The sequence below is a fragment of the Rhineura floridana genome, chromosome 3 (assembly GCF_030035675.1).
Source record: "Rhineura floridana isolate rRhiFlo1 chromosome 3, rRhiFlo1.hap2, whole genome shotgun sequence".
NCBI classification, from domain to species: domain Eukaryota; kingdom Metazoa; phylum Chordata; class Lepidosauria; order Squamata; family Rhineuridae; genus Rhineura; species Rhineura floridana.
Genome location: NC_084482.1, coordinates 79,532,931 through 79,552,319, shown reverse-complemented (window position 1 = coordinate 79,552,319; position 19,389 = coordinate 79,532,931). Strand labels below are relative to the sequence as shown.

General features: G+C 39.9%; 1 protein-coding gene across 2 annotated transcripts; it reads right to left on the bottom strand.

Annotated features, from left to right (window-relative positions):
• Positions 1–768: 768 nt before the first annotated feature.
• MAT2B (methionine adenosyltransferase 2 non-catalytic beta subunit) lies at positions 769–17,059 on the bottom strand. 2 transcript variants are annotated; one of them, XM_061616768.1, is made up of 7 exons: positions 16,873–17,055; positions 15,261–15,455; positions 14,075–14,189; positions 13,607–13,759; positions 7,351–7,544; positions 3,953–4,066; positions 769–2,285 (listed from the first exon to the last, which is right to left on the bottom strand). In XM_061616768.1, exons 1-7 carry the CDS (start codon positions 16,933–16,935, stop codon positions 2,115–2,117), a joined length of 1,005 nt encoding a protein of 334 aa, XP_061472752.1. In that variant the 5' UTR covers positions 16,936–17,055; the 3' UTR covers positions 769–2,114. The 2 variants fall into 2 exon arrangements, with proteins under 2 accessions (XP_061472752.1, XP_061472753.1); XM_061616769.1 differs by lacking the exon at positions 769–2,285 and adding an exon at positions 2,995–3,174 and having other exon boundaries at positions 16,873–17,059.
• Between the last annotated feature and the right edge of the window lie 2,330 nt (positions 17,060–19,389).

Here is a 19,389-nt window from a genome sequence, read left to right as displayed (position 1 = left end):
GCAGATAACTCATAACTCAGGGTTGCTCTGGATACTTATAATGTTATCTTCTCCTCTTCACCGCTGCCACCATTTGTTACTGTTTCCCTTCAGCCTTGGTTATTACCTTACCCTCCCTTCTGGTCTGTGAAACCCCAGCCAAGGATCAGGCCTTCGGTAAACCAAAATAGTATTTATTAAATAACATTAATAACAAGATAACTTTGATAATTATCTACAAGCTTATGGTTTCATCTATTACTGTGATATTTGACTTATTACTAATCCGAACTCCACCTCCCTCTTTCTCCACACTCTCCTGACATACACCAACTCACACCCACCTCCAAACTCCACCAAAACAACCCACTCACGTCCCCCCAGATTCAACTGTCATCCTTCCATTTATACTCTCAGCCATCCAAACACTCAGCCAATCATCCAGCATTCTACTGCTCATTTACTCCCCCCTCTTTCATTCCACTTACCACATATCTTCTATACAAACAGCACTTACCATATATACATTAATACAGGAACATCACAAGTGCCATGCTGAAAGTCCTTAAAATCCCAGTATCAGCACTAGATTTCTATATTCTGTAATCATGTTCTCAACTAGCCTACTGGAAAATTGGCAGGAATGGCAGTGATGAACTGCTGACTTTTTATTTTGGGGGATGAAATTTATAAAACATTTAAATGCAGACATACTTCAGTGACAACAGCTTTCCTAAAAACAAACACAGCCAGAAATTTCAATAAGAGATGCTAAAGAAAGACACAAAATACCATGCCAGTAATACATCTTTAATGTAATTTTGCATTTATAACTTACCAAGTGCATATCAAGATTTCAGACTAAGACAAACAAGTTAGGGTATGTCCTTTTGAGAAAAGAATGGGAGTAAGAATGGTTTCAAGATGTCTTATGAATCTGAATGCTGCTGTCCGGACATATTTAGAAGGACACCCTCTCCCTTGCTCCACCACTCAAAATTTGTGGTCTTTTTATGAATGTTTTACCTTGGAAGGTCAGGGCGTGGAGGTGGGGGGAAGAGAAGACAGGCAATATATGATTGGCACAAGCTGCCTGGTTTGTTTTGTTTGGGTACAAAGCTTGTTTGCAACACATAAACTCCAACACTTTATTGAAGTGAGAACACAAAATTTACACAAACAAAGACAACTTGCCATTTAAGCTGGAGATTCATGCCAAACAGCATTAACAGTTTAAAACTTTCTCAATGGTAAGCATAGCATTTTCTCCTCAGTAGTTGACTGGTACAAACACCTAATGGAGCCACCCTATTTGCATATATGAAATGGAGAAGGAACAACTAGGGATAATTCTATTGTTATAGCTCTCTTTCCAACAGAAACAATGGCAATGCTAATATGATATGTAAACTAGTTGATTAATTAGAAGATCTATTTCCCCCCCCTGTATTCTCAGAAACATCAGCAAGAAAAAGACAGGGAGAATGTTTATATTTCATGCCTGAACTGCAAACTAAGGAATCAGTACGCTCATAAGAGCATGCATGTGTGAGAAAGGTATGTGAACTGTATCGTACAAATGTAAGAAAGCAGCAGAAATTTCAAAATACAGAACATCTTTCCGGCATCAAAGCTATATATTAATTGCAAAAATAAAGTGTTACTTTAGAAGATTTTGATTGTAGTAAAGGCAAAGCAAACTCCAAAGCTTTTCACTTCCATTTCAATCACATCAGAATAGCTTAACAAAAAAGAAACACAAAAATCCTGTGCTTTATTCTAATTCTTTTGGCAATTAAGAGAAATAAATGTAAAGAGAGATTTTTGAGCAATTGCAGACACATAAGACGACTGTATATTTCAGAAAAGAGAACCTCATCTCAACCGTTACTGATGGCTGTAGTAATCTTAGATTGCTAAATATTTAAAGTAAACCAGTGACAGAATAGAAAGAAACACCGACTTCAAACAAGGTTCTTTTTTGCCAACATATCTTACAATTTCACTAGTGCAAGACCATTTTTTTACCTGATTGAATTAAACTTGCAACATAGAGCACTCAATACAAAACTATTAGTTTTCCCCCCCTTTAAAAAAAGTGCCTCATACCGTACATATACTAAAATATTTTCAAACTAATGGAAGACAGTCTGTCTCCACCTCTTGTCAGTAAGGAAAGGCCAAAGTGATTCCTTGATCCCAATGCGAAATGGAGTTTGCTGCCCAATGCCCAACATCTGTAGTTTAGAACAGTCAAGCTGAGCATTCCTGGGACGAGGAGCACCCACTACTGGGCTATCTGTAATCTTTAAAATAAAAATAAGCAGTAAAAGGCAGATATATACACTGTACAGAACAAAAAAAAAGACATATCTTCTTAGGGAAATACTCCAATACAGCCCTGCAATGTGTGATATTCTAAATGCTTCCCCACAGTATAGTACTCTGCAGTGAATTCTAGTGTTTGCTAGCATGGAAAAGGGGATAAATCACTTGTTTACATATAATAGGGGTCCAGAGGCTAGTCATGCACATTGGGACTTTCCACTTTAGCCTTGTGAACGAGCACCATCCTCCCCCCACCAATTACTAGCCTACAAAAACGTTGTACTAGCCTGCTGAGGGATGGCATAGAAGGGCCCAAGAGCCTGCTGCATTTCTACACTGGATGTGGAGGAGAGTTTTTCTCTCCTCTGGCAACCTGCTTGGTTTCTGTGCTAGGCGCAGAAGAGGAATAGAACCCTCCATCCATCTTCTGCCAGCCTGCTCATATGCCAACATGGAATTCCATGTGTTTGCCTGCATGCAACTCCTTGTCACCTACGGCTACCGAAGGTGTATTCCGTTCCAAAGCTAAGGGAGAAGGACACTTCAGACTCATATAATGAAGAGTAAGGATCTGTAGTCAGAAGGGAATTATCTCTGAGCTCTCTGAATCTCAGCTCAAGTTTCTAGCTTGCACAGTTATGGGGTTATCTTTGAAATGGCAGAGACAAAAAAATAATAATTCCAAAGTAGTAGAAAGAAACTCACACAAACCATTTAGCAATTTGCATTATTTCAAAGCGTGAAGGGAGACAAGAGCCACAGCTTGCGTGGGACAGATGGGAGGAACCTCAGGATGTGGACCTCAGCAGCCTGGAAATGTGGGGGTGGATTATGAGCGCTGGCGGGGTGTCGACATGATGCATAAAGCTGCAGTTGGCAGCGCAGGTGAAGAGGGTCCCAGGCAGAAAAAGAAAGGAGAGAGTACACAGGAAAGCAGATGAACAAGAGAAGGGCCGAGTGAAAAAGAAGCAGAGTCAGCGAAAGTGTGAAGGTGGGAAACCAGGGAGCAGATGGAAGGAGAAAGGAGTGAATGTGTGAATGGAGGAGAGGAAATGAATGGACTGGTGAAAAGTAGATAGGGTGTGACTGTGAAGGGGAGGACAAAAGAGAAGTGAGGTGAACATGCAACAAAAGGAGGGAAGTAGCAGAGAGACTACAGAGGGGTTACGGTGAGTGAACTGTAACCAGTAAAGGAACTGCTAGTGTGACAGCTCGGCAGGCTCTGCCTAGAAGAATTGGGAAGGGAAGGAAGGCAAAAAGGAAGGCAGGCCAAAGGAGCAGCAGCAGTAGCAGTGTCATAACACGAAAACTACCGACTGCACTCTAAGGGCAGGGTGACAGGAACCCTGAATCTGAACACACTGTTCATAAAGAATGTCTGATGACAGGAGCCTTGCCAAAGTGACCAGCTCCCCAGTTGTCTCTGAGATATAAGAGATAATGGAGCTCTGAAGACATTTAGGTCTCTCAGTGTAAGAGAAAGAGGTAGGTGCAAAAAAAAACCCCCTCACTAAATTTACCAGACAAAGGCAGATGTTTTTCAAGAATAATATTATACAGTACAATATAAAATAATTGAAAAATGTTCACCAATTGTAATTTGGTTTGTCTCTCTGTATATAATGGGTTATACACTATTACTTACTGGTCTTAAGTGGCTACTGGGAAGGTTGAAAGCATCTGCCATAGCACACGCCATTTCAAATTTAGTCATCTGCTCATTACCAGACCAATGGAATGTCCCTTTTATGGATGGATCCTAAAGAAAGAGACAAATGTACAAAGTTTACATCCTTGTACATTTTACTGCGCTAAATACACATAGAGAAAAATGCTACTAACAATGCTGGAGAACATTCCCTTTAAGGCTAATCTAACATTTCTGGATTATCTAGACAATTCATTTTTGCGAAGCAGAAGATGTCATATACAATCTTTTCAAAGCTGATGACAAAAATTCGCACAACCTAACTCAAATAGTTTTCCCCCCATAAACAAATATTCTGCCCAATTGCAATTCCTGGCCTTGTGCTTTTCTGCACAGTAAAACATGCAATTTTAGCTCACTCTTAAGATTTTTCAAAATGCATTTTTTGTTATATGCCCTCTTCCAACTTATTTTGCCCCTGCTATTGAATTGTTCGCTTAGCCATGTGGCAATTACAGAAAACATGTAGGAAACACATCCGCTGTTGGCCACCTTGTCTATAATAATGTTAATGGGATACTATACTAAAGAAGACAACCAATATCCCTGGCCCTTTTCTAAGTTCTGCAGTTCTTCGAGTAGTAGATTTGATGTAAAAAGGATTTAAGTTCCATTTCAAGCAAATCTCTCTCCATATAAGAACAAAATTATTGCTTTGCTGGATGAAGCTATGGTCCACCATCCTTTCTGCAACAGAAATACACCAAATATCTTCCCATTTCTCTATTACATTCTACTTCACTGTAATTCACCCAATTGCTGAGATTCTTCTAGGACTACATCAGTTCCATGCATTGTAAGAAATTCTGAGTTGCAGTTTTCTTCCTTTAGAAAGCAAAAGTTCACACATCTTGTTTCAAATATCTATTAAAGGGCTATTATAATCTCTTGTGTATAAACAATGTCTGGACCTTGCTTGCTAAGGATTTCTGCTTCAATTAACACCTATCATTCCAAGATAATGTTATCATGATGCAGGGTCAACAGAATGGGTAAAAACACACCTTCACTTAAACATCCTTGGCAAGTGTTCTGATGGTTAAACACAGAGTCCTGGATGCAACTACCTAGTTCAGTTAGTCTTAAACGGATAGCTCCTGAATACACAGCATTTAGACTGACAGACTGACTAATACGCACCATGGACACCTATAGTACCTGAAGCCTTTGCAGTAGGGGTAGCTAATATGGTGCCCTCCAAATGTTCTAAGCTTCCAATTGCCATCCCATTGGCCATGATGACTGGGGCTGATGGGAACTGTACATCAAAACATCCGGAGGGCACCATGTGAGATATCCCTACTGTACAGGATCCTAAGAAGCTGTCTTTATCTTTTGTTTGTTTCATGACATCGGATTGAGTTTCCTTTGCCTCTCTACCATTGGAAGGAAAACGCTCAATGTACTGATGATGAGACACAAGGTATATTGAACAACATGTTCAGGGAAAGGGTAGCTCTACAGGAAAGCCCTTTTTGATGGTGGATCCAAGCACCATGCATTGTGTCATCAGGGAGGCAGAATGCCTTCACTTTTCCCAGCTATCTAATTTGTCAACATTTTTGCACCACCACAAACAATCCCCCCTTGCCGACACCACCTCCATCATTCCAGCCCCTGATAAAAATACCAATCAGGATATTAATGTATAAAAAGATAATTTCTACAATACTTACAATTTTACAAAGTATTTCTCCAGTCTAAATCTGAACTGAATAGTACTTCTTATGTTGCAGCATTCACAGGCATGTTACAAGCAGTTGTGATCAGCAGGGTGGGGTAGCAGCACTCACCTGGCCTCCTGTTGCTGCTGCTTACTAGGGAGATACAGGGGAAGTACTGAAGCGGCAGCGAGGTTGGAGTGGTGCACATGGATCGTAGGGAGCACTGTACAGGCTCTGCCAGTGTGTTTGCACCGTGCTGACCTTGTCACTTCTGTTTTCCTGTGAGCAGCAGCAATATAGGCAAGCACTGCCACCCCAGCACTGGTTACAAGCCTGCTATGGCAGTTTATATAGGGTTCCATTTTTCATCCAATGGTGGCACTTCCACTTGCGCAAGAGAGGGCATATTGATCTCCACCAATTCCTCCTACTCAGTGTAGCCCTCCTCATGCCCCTAAAAAATTTCTCCCGAGGGTTGTGGACCCTCTGAAACAGTGTGAGATATTGTTTCATTGCTTATAACTTGCCCGCCCTCTCATGAGAGAAGAATGCAACATTAAAACAAAGTTAGAACAACAATACAAAAAATATATAATACAAAATGCCAGTCAACAATAGGAGGAACACTATTTGTATAATCTAAGGCTTGTTGGAAAAAGTAAAGTCTTCAGCTGGCTCACGTATGAGAATAATGTGGGGGGCAATCTGATCTCACCAGGGAGGAAGTTCCACAACTGGGGTGTTGCTAATGAAAAGACTGTGCTTCATGTAACGACCCCATGAGCCATGTTCGCCAAAGACACAACAAGCAGGCCCCCCCTGCAGATCTCAAAGCATCAGCCTAGTTGGCTGATACTAGGGAAGGCACTTATTTAAGTTCTTGGGTCCTAAGCCATTCAAGACTTTGTACAGTAATACCAACACCTAGAATTTGGCCCAACAGTTCACTGGCAGCCAGATGCAGTGTTTTCAGGATCAGTGAAGCAGGATCCCATCTCACCGCCCAAAGAAATGGGCAAAGGCATTCTGCACCACCTGCAGCTTCCTGACCATCTTCAAAGCCCTCTGTATAGTGCACTGCAGTAGTCCAACCATTAGGTTGTCAGAGCATGGACTACTCTAACGAGACTATCCCAATCCAAAACAAGCCAGAGCTGGTGATACAGTCAGAGGTGAGCACAGGCACTCTTTACTACTAAGGGCATATGAGTCTCTAGTGACAACTTGAAATCTACTCATCTGTTGTTCAAGGAAAGTGCTAACCTGTCTAGAGAAGGCCATCTACTTAATTCTCAAACCCAGAATGCACCTACACACAAAGCTTCCATTTTATCAAGATTCAGCTTCAGTTTCTTGGCCCTCATCCAGCCCATCACTGCATCCAGCCACTGGTCCAAACACTAACACAGCCTCACCTGAATCAGACACTATGGATATGACACAGAGGGCTGCAATTGGTAGGGGGGAACTGGTGAAACTGGGATGCTTTACCTTGCAGTAGAAGTGCTTCCACTACTGCAAAGCTACTACTGGATACAACACACAATATTTTTGAAATCTTGCGTATACCATAAAAACATGGAGTCACAAGTACTTTACCAATCATATGTATGATAATATGTGAAGGAATCTTTAAAATCCTGAGTCAAGATTATTTAAAAACCTTCTCACCAGCATTCTCTTCTCTGCTAGCTGTCGGCAAATACTGGCAACATCCTTGACATAGGTAGGAAACCTCTGCTGCCAGTGGTCCATATTGGCAGATTTATTATTGAATTGCACTTTATCAAACATAATTGTCACAGCACTCTCTTCCAAACTTTCAACTTCTCCATATAAAATAGGAATCCTAAGCACAGCAGCACCTAGAAGATGAGAAAAGCTATAAATACAAAACTGCATTTATGGACAGGAACAATGAAAATCCTTAAACCTTACGCCTGAAGAGAAAAAGAAGTAAACTATCTTTGAACTATTTACAAGGCACCTTATTACCTCAAAAAGGCAAGTCTACTTATGTGATCCCTGGAAAAAGGCATCAGTCTGTGTGGATGCCAAGAAGATTTCAAATGAAAACTTCTGATAATGTACAATTATGCAAGCAAGTAGTACTTAATTACACCAACAGCACCTTATTGTCCAATAGAAAAGATACTCAGGATCTACATGGACAATAATTTAGAAACAATAAACAGAAGAGAAATAATTTTGTAAGGCCACATCTATCTATCTATCTATCTATCTATCTATCTATCTATCTATCTATCTATCTATCATCTATCTATCTATCATCTATCTATCATCTATCTATCATCTATCTATCATCTATCTATCATCTATCTATCATCTATCTATCTATCTATCTATCTATCTATCTATCTATCTATCTATCTATCTATCTATCTATTTATTGTATTTGTATACCGCCCCATAGCCGAAGCTCTCTGGGCGGTTTACAGTAACTAAAAACATTAAAAACAAATATACAAATTGAAAACACATACCGTAATCCTACCACAAATCTCACTGTTTCTTGAGAGAGAGAAAAATTGCTATCTGTGTCACCAATGCATGAGAATGATCTACATGCCCGCAGTTGACTACCAGGCCAGAGAAAGTGACAACTATTTCCAAACATGCTGACTGCAAAAATCCACTTGCACACAGACTGGTGAGCTAAAGCTGGTAGCCATTCACTGGGTGCTCCTGATAATGCATCCTCCACTTACTATGCCTCAAAACTAAAAAAAGAAGTAGTGATATCTACATTTTTAAAAAGGAACTCGGATCCAACTGGGACCAACCAACTTGTCTTGCCTATTATGCATGAACAAAACAAAGCCTTTGGATTCTGCACTGCTACAAAATGTAGCAGTGCTTCTGGTAACAGTATCAGTAGACAATACTGATGGCAGGGAGCTGTTTGTTTCTAATGATAACCCAGCCAATGAACAATCGCAGAACAGAGCTCTGCCTCAGCGGAGCCAGGAACTACTAGCATCGGCTGACATCATATATAGTTCATATATTTTGAGGGGAAGAAAAAAGTCTCTCTCCATAAATTCTCTGCAACTCATTCATAACGAATACACCTGTGTCATGTTCCCCCTACCATTGTCAGCTTTCCTCTAAATTAAAATTCCCCGAACAGTTTAGCTTTTCTTTCTAGAGAAAGTGCTCTAACCTTCTCTATAAACCATGGACATTGTTATTGCCCTTTCCTGCACCTTTTACAGCTCCACAATATGATTTCTCCTTTGGGAGGAAGAGCAGGATATAAACTTTAAAAAAAAGTTTCTGAGGTGGAGCAACCAGAACAGTACATAATACTCTGGACGTATCCACACCACTGATTTACAGAAGGGTATTATGATTTTCAAGCTCTTCCCTTTCTCGCCCCTCCCCCACCCCAAAACATCCCTCCCCCCATCACCTCCCCCGTACTGTTCATCCCTTCCCTTCAGCACACAGGCCTCACTTACTGTTAATCCCCCTTTCCAGTACCAAACCCTAAAAATTATAAAATGAGGCAAAACAAAGAGTAAAAAAAATGAGAAGCTGAGGGTCAAAGAATAGGATACACCCTTAGATCTGCCAGTGACATATCCTCATATGCTCCAAATACTTTGGAAGAAGGCTGGACTGCCATTTTTATGGCTTATTCTGCTCTTATGTAGTGTTTATTTATTTATTTATTTATTGTATTTGTATACCGCCCCATAGCCGAAGCTCTCTGGGCGGTTTACAGTAACTAAAAACATTAAAAACAAATATACAAATTGAAAACACATCTTTTAAAAACAATTAAAAAATTTAAAACAATGCTGTCAAGCATATTTTCCTACTACTCAGTGTACAGTAGGTTATGATGGTTTTTCTGCTTGTATTTATTTCCTTTTTGCTCTTGATAATAAAATAAACAGAATTCTCAATTTCTAGGGCATTAGTATTACAGTAGGGCCCCGCTTCCTGGCGCTTCATTTCCCGGCGTTCCGCTAATGAGGTGGCTTTCATTCCCCATTTTAAAGCTGCTTTTGCGGCATTTTTGCGTGACGCACCCCATTATACTCAATGGGGTTCTGCTTTATGGCAATTTCCGCTTTACGGCAGGGGCCCGGAATGGAACCTGCCGTATAAGTGGGGCCCGCCTGTATTATAAAATCCTTAGGATGCTGAGGTTATTGTCTAGCTTGCCAGTATAAAACCTATAACCCAGCCTTCATCAACCTGGTGCTCTTCAGATGTTGGACTACAACCCCCAACAGCCCCAACCAATACAGCTAGGAGTTGCAATCCAACAACATCTGGAGACTCCCAGGTTGGTGAAAGTTTCTATTGCCAAGCTCACACCAAAGAGAAATTGCCAGAGAACAACTCTATAACAAGCATCATCATATACTTTAGCGCACTGCATCTCTAGCAATATAGCTATGGTTATCTACCCCTAGTTTAGCAAGTGTTTCAGGAGTTCAAATCTCAATATAACTGTTGATGGATTATTATCACATGCAAGGAGAAGAAATTGACTAGGACTTCCGGGAAGGGTGACTTAGCCTGTGCCTGCTTTTGAGACGGGCTCCTGCCTCAAAAGAAGCTTATTCAGATATATCAGTCAGATTTTTTTTTTTTTTTGACTGATTAAACTTCTCCCGGGTAGGGAGAAACGAAGAGATTAACCTCAAAGCCTATTTTTGTTGGGACGACCAGATCTCATTAATTTATGGGACGAGGTCCAGCCGACGAAGGTGGGACGGATTTTCAACAACAAGCTCTATCTGATAAAGCGAACGTTCATCTTATCTTCTAAGAGAGAACGCACTAACAGGCAAGCACCCTTCTTTCTATATTTTTCTTTTACTTGACTTAAATTGTTGCTGTTTAAAAGAGATTTGCCAGATTGATCGGTTTTTGACATCTCACTGGGGAGCCATAACTTCTCTCTGCTACTCACTAATTAATAGCTTATCTCTGTTTTTGTTGCAAAAAGCTGTCCTGGATTTGCATTCTAAAGATATACACAGAAGAGGGATTTCTATTCCAGATTTTTATTTTGAAGAATATTATATTGTCTGAGACTACTCTCTTTTTGGTCTATTTTATTTTGACGAATCTGTTTCCTGACGACCGCCATTAATTGTTTCGATCCTGGGAACTGCATTTTGTTTACTTAAGCATGGAGAGATAAGGCTGTCTGCTCTGTTTATACTGTGATGTCACCAAGTTTGGAGTATTAACCCAATTGTTGCTGAAATAAGAAGTGGTTTTCCTATATTTTTCTTTTAAAATGGCAATTAAGAAAGTGGCTGAGAAGCTGGAAATAACTATGTTTCAGAAAATAATGGATGAGATTGAGATAACGAAACAAAACCTGCGACAGGGTTGTAAGGAGTTGAAAATTGAATTGAGTAAAATGAAGCAGGAGATTAAAGATATAGGGGTCCCTGTGAGAGAGGTGACCCTGGAAGGGGTCCCTGTGAGAGAGGAGACCCCGGAGATTGGAACAAACGTGGAACAGGAAAAAGATTTGGAGTCTATGGACTTTAGAAACAAAATCTATTGTTTGGAGACACAGGAGATTAAAGACATAGGGGTCCTTGTGAGAGAGGAGACCCTGGAGACTGGAACAGGGGTCCCTGTGAGAGAGGAGACCCTGGAGACTGGAACAGGGGTCCCTGTGAGAGAGGAGATCCCGGAGATTGGAACAAACGTGGAACAGGAACAAGATTTGGAGTCTATGGACTTTAGAAATAAAATCTATTGTTTGGAACTCAATGTTATCTCTGAAGAAATTAATGAAGATTCTAGAGATAAAGTTATCAATGGCATGGATAATCTTCTGGACTGGAATGATGTGATGGAGCCCAATATAGAGAAAATCTATGGAATTAACTGCAGCCATGTGACAATGGAAAAACTTTCAAGAGATGACCCAGTGTATTTTGAAAAAAAGAACAGAGATATGATTTTACAGCAGTATTTCAGCAACCTATTCAGAATGGATGGCAAGAAAATATTTGGGATAGAGGTAATTCCCATCAGACTCTTACTATATGACTATGGCTTTGACAGCAAGATTATTATGGAATACTGATAATGGAAGATTGGATACTGAAATTACTGGACTTAACAAGACTACTGAAGATGGAAGATGGAAAATGGAACTAATAGGGATAATAGAACAATGGCTACTGAAATTACTGAACCTAACAGATTCTGATGTGATGGATTAATTGAAATGTTTATTTTGACTATGGTTATGACAATAAGATTATCATAATTAGTAATGAGATGGATTAATCGATATGCTTATCTGGAAAAAAAAATTGATAGATATATTTCTTAAAGAATTGAAACCTCTCTTTGACTTTTTGTGGAAAGAATAAAGTAATGTTTATGAGATTTGATGATTAAGTAAGATAACTAATGGAGGAAAGTGATTTTATAATATGACTTAAGAGACAGGATTGTTATATATTATAGACTTATAACTGATTTGATCTTTGACAAATGGGAAGTCAATATTTTACTCTTTATTTTTTATTTTTGTTTTTTTTTTTTCTTTTTTTCTTTTTGTTTAACTATTTTTGATTTTGTTTTTTGTCTTTGAATGTTCTATGATTTTGTCTTGTATGTTTTATGAAAATCTGAATAAAAATTATTGAAAAAAAAAAAGAGAAGAAATTGACTAAAGAAATGCCTCCCACTGTTTGGGAAGGAAAGGTGTCCTGAACTAACTCTACACTTTTTTTTCTTTGCAGTTTATTATCAAATTACATTTGTCTTGCAAGAGTTCATGCCTTTTTATTGTTCTCATTTCAACAAGGCTTTTACTTTTAAAAAAGGAAAACTTTGGTCTTTTGTAGTTTGCTCATTAACCATGCTGTCATCATGCTATTGTTTTGTACACCGCCCAGAGAGCTACTAGCTATGGGCGGTCTAAAAATGAAACAAACAAACAAATAAATAAATAAATAAAATATGATTGCACCTTTCCGAGTCAGTGATATAAGTTTTCCATAACCTCCAAAGTTCCTGAAGAGACTTAACTCTTCCGATTATTCCTTTCAACTTCCTTGTAACCTCCATCCTTTTTTGTTCGTTCCTTTGAAAGATGGCCTTTTAAACTTCCTAGTATTACTAATTCCTGTATTATTCATCATCATTATTAATTACATTTATAAGTCACTCATTAACAAGGTCTCCATGCAACTTACATTTAAACAGGGGTGTCCAGGATCTCAGGGGTATCAGGCCCCTTAGTTTTTTGGGAGCAGGATCCCAGCAGAGTCCCAATGTCTCCATCATGCTATGAGCAAATCAGCATGAAAGGGGAGCATATAAGCCACTGAGAAGAGTTTTCTCACATACTTCCTTGTCCTTTCATGCTGATTGGAGCCAATCAGAGTGAAGGAGATGAGCTAGCCACTGAGAAGACTCTTTTCAGTAGCTAAAACTCTCCCCTTTCGTGCTTATTGGTCCCTAGGGACAGCTGTTGTGGGAGAAGACATTGACAAGGACCTCATTCTCAACCTAGCAGCAAAAAAGGTTGGAGCAGGCATGGCTGTGACTAACATGAGGGGACTCTGCTCTTCTGAATTTGTCACTACACTACTGCATTTAAAACCATAAATTTACATATACTATACATTAAAAATAAATATAAAACATTAACATTTTCATGCATAAGAAAATAAGAAGAGCCTCTTGGGTCAGGCCAATGGCCCAACTTGTCCAGAATCCTGTTCTCACAGTGGCCAAACATCTACAATTCATAAGCACAACTCCCCTCCACACACACAGCCAATTACTGCCACATGAAGCTTTGGCAACACACTAACAGCAGAACAAAAACAGGCAAGAACAACAGAGCAACACTTCAAGCTTCAACGATTAAAGAAAAACTTACTAGCGGCAACTTTATACTTACCTTCATTATTTGCTAGAACTGCCTTTTCCCCCTCTAGTTTAGTTTTGCCATAGAGATTTAGGGGATTTGGTGCATCATTCTCTTTATAGGGAGGATTTGTTCCATCAAATACATAATCTGTACTAATGTAGATCAAAAATGCTCCTACCTGAGCTAGGATAAAAAGAAATTCAAGCAATATGATGTAAATACACAGCAGTTACTCCCTTTATCTTCAAGATAATTTTTTTTTTAAAAAAAATCATGAATGGATTTACTAGATCAGACCAAAGTCTTTCTAGTCCAGAATTCAATTCAACAACTTGTAGCCAGATCCCACTATCCACCTCCTTCAAAGGCATGTTATTCAAACAGCTATATTTCTCATGGTAGGATTTAACTTTAGATGTACTACCCATGCTTGGAATGCCACATAAAATGCATCCAAAGTAATACTTCCGGAGAACACACACATCCAAACTTTTTTACCTGCTTCTTTTGCTACGTTCCCTGAAGCAGCCACATTGAGCTGAGAAGCAACATCTGGTTGACTGTCTACAACATCTGGCCTTCTCTCAGCTGCACAATGTATAATCGCATGAGGCTGGAAATTAAACACCTATTTTAATTAGCATATAACAAGCAAGTAGTTGTACCAAATACATGCTGCTCATGGAAATAGTAGGAAACAGTTTCGCTGCTATAGTCTTTTACCATTAGAAGAGTAATTGACTCCTGATTATCTCTGACTAAGACACATAGGCTCAACAGATATTTTCAAAAATACTTATTGGTCAGACATTTCCTCAACCTGTTTCTGAACTTAGTTAGATTTTAAGAATTCAGATTTTGAATTCGTAGAACTCTCACGGTTCTCAAGCTCCTGAAGGAGTCCTTGTACTCTGAAACACACTGAGCTACAACAAAGGGTTCTTGTACAAGTGAACACTGAAGTCTTTCCTCCCCCTTTTTTTGTGCTTTGTTCATTGGAGGTGCTCTTTCTCCACTTTTTCTTGGGCACAAAATTTAAAACTGGGGAACAGGTGAAGATCCCTACATATTTTACAGTGTTATTCTGAATTATGTTTTAATTCTTTTTAATACTGAATTTTAGATTTTGTAACCAATCCTGGGAACTACTGGTGAAGGGAGGGCAATTAACAACAACAACAACAACAACTTGCCGCCCAGGGCTCCTGTTGGGAGGAAGGGCGGGATATAAATCAAATAATAAATAAAGAACCAACAATAATGCCTTCCTAGACTACTGTACAAGGCTATTATTTATTCAAATTATATTCCGCCTTTCCTCCTGAAGGAACCCAGGGCAACAAACACATCAAATATATATTTTTTTAAATCCTGCAACACTACTTTTTCCTCATTGCACACATTTCATACATAGAAGGTACTAAAGTAACTAAATATGGAAATTGGGGACTATTAAGGGTTGCACAGGAAATTAAACAGAAACATGGCATAAAAGATATACATAAAGAAGGTTGCATATTGTTGAGATAGTTAAAGGTAGATTATTATTCCTAGAGACCATTACAGCATTATTTGGGAACATCAATAGTGAAGCTTTACATGACCAATGAACATCAAATTACTGAGGAATCCTTCTGAGAAACATAGAGGCTAGTTACTTCCCCCTTCTTTCCACAAATCTCACCTGAAAATCCTGGATGACGTTATGAACAGCAGCGGTATCTAGAAGATTAACTTGCTCAAACACTGGTCGGGCTCTACTGTACCCACAACCAACAGCATTCCAATTATTTCCTTTAAATTCCTTATACACAGATCTGCCAAGAAGCCCAGTGGCACCAGTAATAAGAACACGTCTATTTGGAACATCAACATCCTCCTGCAAAAGGAAAACATGTATATCTTTTATATTCATAACAAATATTAATTCATGGTTAGATATGCATTTTACAAAGCAACCCTGTGTGTGTCTACCAATGTAATTCTCACTGAGTTCAATGGGACTTATTCTCAGGTAAGTGTATCAGACTACACATACAGCCCACAAATATACACTGAAGACAATGGCCTTGGACTGATTGCAGCTCTGGTCTTTACATTCCCAGCATCAGAAAAATAATATATTTTACAATTGTTAATGGCATATTGAATTTGATTTGCAACAACACAGTTGGATGATATTGAAAAAATAAATATTTACATTTGTTCTAGCAAAAAACTAATTCCCAGACAACTAACAAAGTCAGTAGTTTGTTAAGTTTCCTTGTATCTCAAAAATGAACAAGGCTATGTAAATGCAGCAGGGAAGTGGAAGAGAATTTTAGTTAAAATGGGGAAATGAATGACTTGTTCCTTATTCTACTTATAAGCAGCACCCAGTTACAAACACAGTCAAGGGGCTACTAGTTACAGAGAGAGACCCAGAGGTACCCTGACAAACTACTGTTCCAATACTAAACTATATTGGTTTCATATTGTTTTAAGAACATAAAAAGAGCCTGCTTAATCAGGCCAGTGCCTCGCCTAGTCCAGCATCCTGTTCTCACAGTGGCCAATCAGATGCAGAATGTGAGCACAAAAGGACCCCTCCTGCGGTTTCCAGAAACTGGTATTCGAAAGCATAATTTTTTAAATTTTAAATGTGTATGATTGTTCCGTTGTTACAAGCCGCCCTAGGGCCTTATGGTGAAGAACAGGTAAGAAACCCCATATAAATAAAATTTAAAAAGACAGAGGGAAGGAAAATATTTTACAAACCGATCCTGGACAGGTTTCTTCCTGGGGGGAAAGACCCACTATGATCAATGGGGCTTACTCTTAGGTAAACAAGCCTAGGATGACATCTGAGTGTCATCATCCTTTCCCATATCCAGCGAGGAGGCCGGGAAGGGATGTCTCATTTAAAAATAAGCCCCGTTGTGTACTGTGGGACTTGCTTCCGAGTAAACATGCGTAATACCGGGTTATTTTATCACCCCGACTAACAGTCCTATCTAGTCCAGCGTACCTGGAGGAAGGCCCCAATGGAGGTTACATTCGGGTAAGTGTGTTTGGGATTGCAGCTGAATGGGACAATCCTACACACAATAACCTAGGAGCTCAGTGGGGCTTCTGAACAGACACGCACAGGACCGCGCTGCAAGGGTCCACTTCGTCCGCCTGGGCAAAAAAACCAGTGCGGGCGGCCTCACCCCGTCTTACTCCTCCCCGCTAAGGGGGCGCGGCCAATATCTGTTTACCACAGAGAGGTTAAAGGGGAAGGAAAGGAGCGGAGGGGAGCGCCAAACCCATCTCACCTCCTGCAGCCAGCAACTCCCCGGCTCAAAGTGGATTCGGAGCCCTTTCTCCCACCCGACCATCCCTCCGTCGGCCTCTGTCCCCGCCTGGCGCTCGCACTCAGCTCGATTCTCGTGGCGGCCATTCACAGGGCACGCCTACTCGACAGCCGCCGCAATCTCACAACCCACGCGTCTCATTGGCCCTTTCGTCTTAGGTAGGCGGGGACTTGGAGGGGCGTGCTCGCTGCGGACGTGCGCACAGCTGCCGTTAGGCTACATATGGTCGGCCACTCATTGGCTGCGTCGGGCAGTCTCTAGGACTGAGCGGTGAGTGAGTCTTTCGGCTCTTCCGCTCACGTTCGACGACGTAATGCCAATTTCTACGAAACCACCAGACTTGTTTTCCTTTATACCCTGCTCAAGTTTTTGGACATCTATTAAGAAACCCTCTTCTTCATTATTTTATTTACAGACGTGCTTCAGTTTACCTTTCAGCTTCTACTACGTCAGAGTTCGTTTTGAATGTGGTTTAATTTGGTGCAATATACATCCACAAAGTCCAGCAACGGGTTATACGACAGCGCGAGGGATAAGCATGCATCCTTACCTGTTAACTTAAGCACAGATAGCTTTTCCACTTTAGGTCGGACTGCTGAACCAGCCTATTTAAGAGTGAAGAGTGTTTTCTTGTGCAGTGCTGCACTGATGTGCTAATTTTCCAGAGAGGATGAGGGTGAAATAGGAAGCCAGGTGGCATTCTATAGCAGAAGTCTTCTGCTTACCATTACTTATAAATTTGGCCTAACACTGTAATCTGGAGATAAAGAGCAACCCATCATTAACTTTCAAAAAAGTATTTTAAACCATCCCTGCTGGGGATATGTTCTGCATAGCTGGAGAATTAGCTCCGTTCTCAGGAAAGGCTAGTAATACTCCTTTCTTCTTGGACAAAAAAGGGCTAATAAACCTATAGCTTCCAACATTAAAAACAATGGCCAACAACACCTTATGTAAAATCATATGTAGCAAATATGTTGCATAGACAGTCTGTTTAACCACAAATGTTATAATGTAAATCACATATTGTATATATAAATCTGGAAAGGAAGAAAATAATACATTACAGGTCTATATATGAAACACCTGTCTGCTAGTCTGTCTCATGAGATCTTCTCTATGGCTTGTTTCCATTATAGAGATGTGAATTAAGAATATCATAATGGGCTGCTTGGAAAGAGACCCCACCCCTTCCAAAAAACCAGAGCTTGGAAAAGTTTTTTTGAACTACAACTCCCATCAGCCCCAGCCAGCATGGCCACTGGATTGGGCTGATGGGAGTTGTAGTTGAAAAAAAAAAGTAACTTTCCAAGCTCTGCAAAAAACTCTGCTCTTCCCTAGTGTGTTCTCCCAACTCCCTTCCTGCAGATACGAACTCCTTGATTATAAGGCACATTCTTATCTTTACTTGCAAAGGACATACTTATGCCAAGTTAAATAGGTCCCTGGGAGAAACTATACTCAACAGACCTGAAAAACAGAGTTAGCCAATGTGCAAGTCCTCTCCCCAGCCCTATTTCAGGATCTTTTTTAGAAGTTTATTTTTATTTCATCCTAGGTCAGTGTGAAATATGGAACAGCAAGCCCACAAAAATGGTAAGAATTAAACACTTGGATTGAGTGCCATGAGTAGAATTCAAATCGCAACATGCTCTCTCCCCCTAGAGGAAATAGGAGAGGGGGAGTAAAGAGAAGGGATTGCTAAATCCTCCTTCTGTATTCAGCCCCAGAAGGTTGGGAAATCCTCTGGAACACTGTGGGTAGGATGGAGAGTTGCAGATGGAAAATGATCTCAGCAAAAACTGCCTTCTATATTCATGAAAGGACTGAGATCCAGCAGATGTTCCCACAGAAAGGAAGAGAAAGAGCCCTTCTATATACAGAATGCAATAGATGCAACCCCATGATTCCTGGGCTCCTTCAGTCAGAATATAAATTGAATAAACATTAGGAGCTTCAGAAGACAATTCACGTCATGTTATTGGTAATAAAGCTTATCCTCCACTATAAGACCCTGTTTGGTCTTTTGCTCATTGTTGGTCTCGGTATCATGTACCAGGTGAGTTTTATGCAGAAGAACAAAAAGTGCACGACCTGGGGAAAAGTCTTCCTTTTATTAATACCTCTCGCATTCTACCTTTTCTCTACAGAGAAGCCCTAGATCAATGACAGGAATACATATTTTGAATGACAGTATTGTGCTGGAATAAGTATTGGACTTGGTAGAAGCAGCTTAAGAGTCACCTGATTTGTATAAGCAGAAGAAAAAAATACATAATTAAGCAGCATTTGATTTGCAAGCTTGAGAAAGAACTTTAAGTATTTCAAATGGTAGTTTGATTTAAAAATAAAAAAAACACCCTACAAATGTATTTTAACTTTCACTGGCAAAATATCTAACTGTACCCTGCTGCTACATCAAGTGTCAGTGTAAAGGTCAGTTTCTTTCTAAGCAAACACAAAGACCATTTAAAAGTA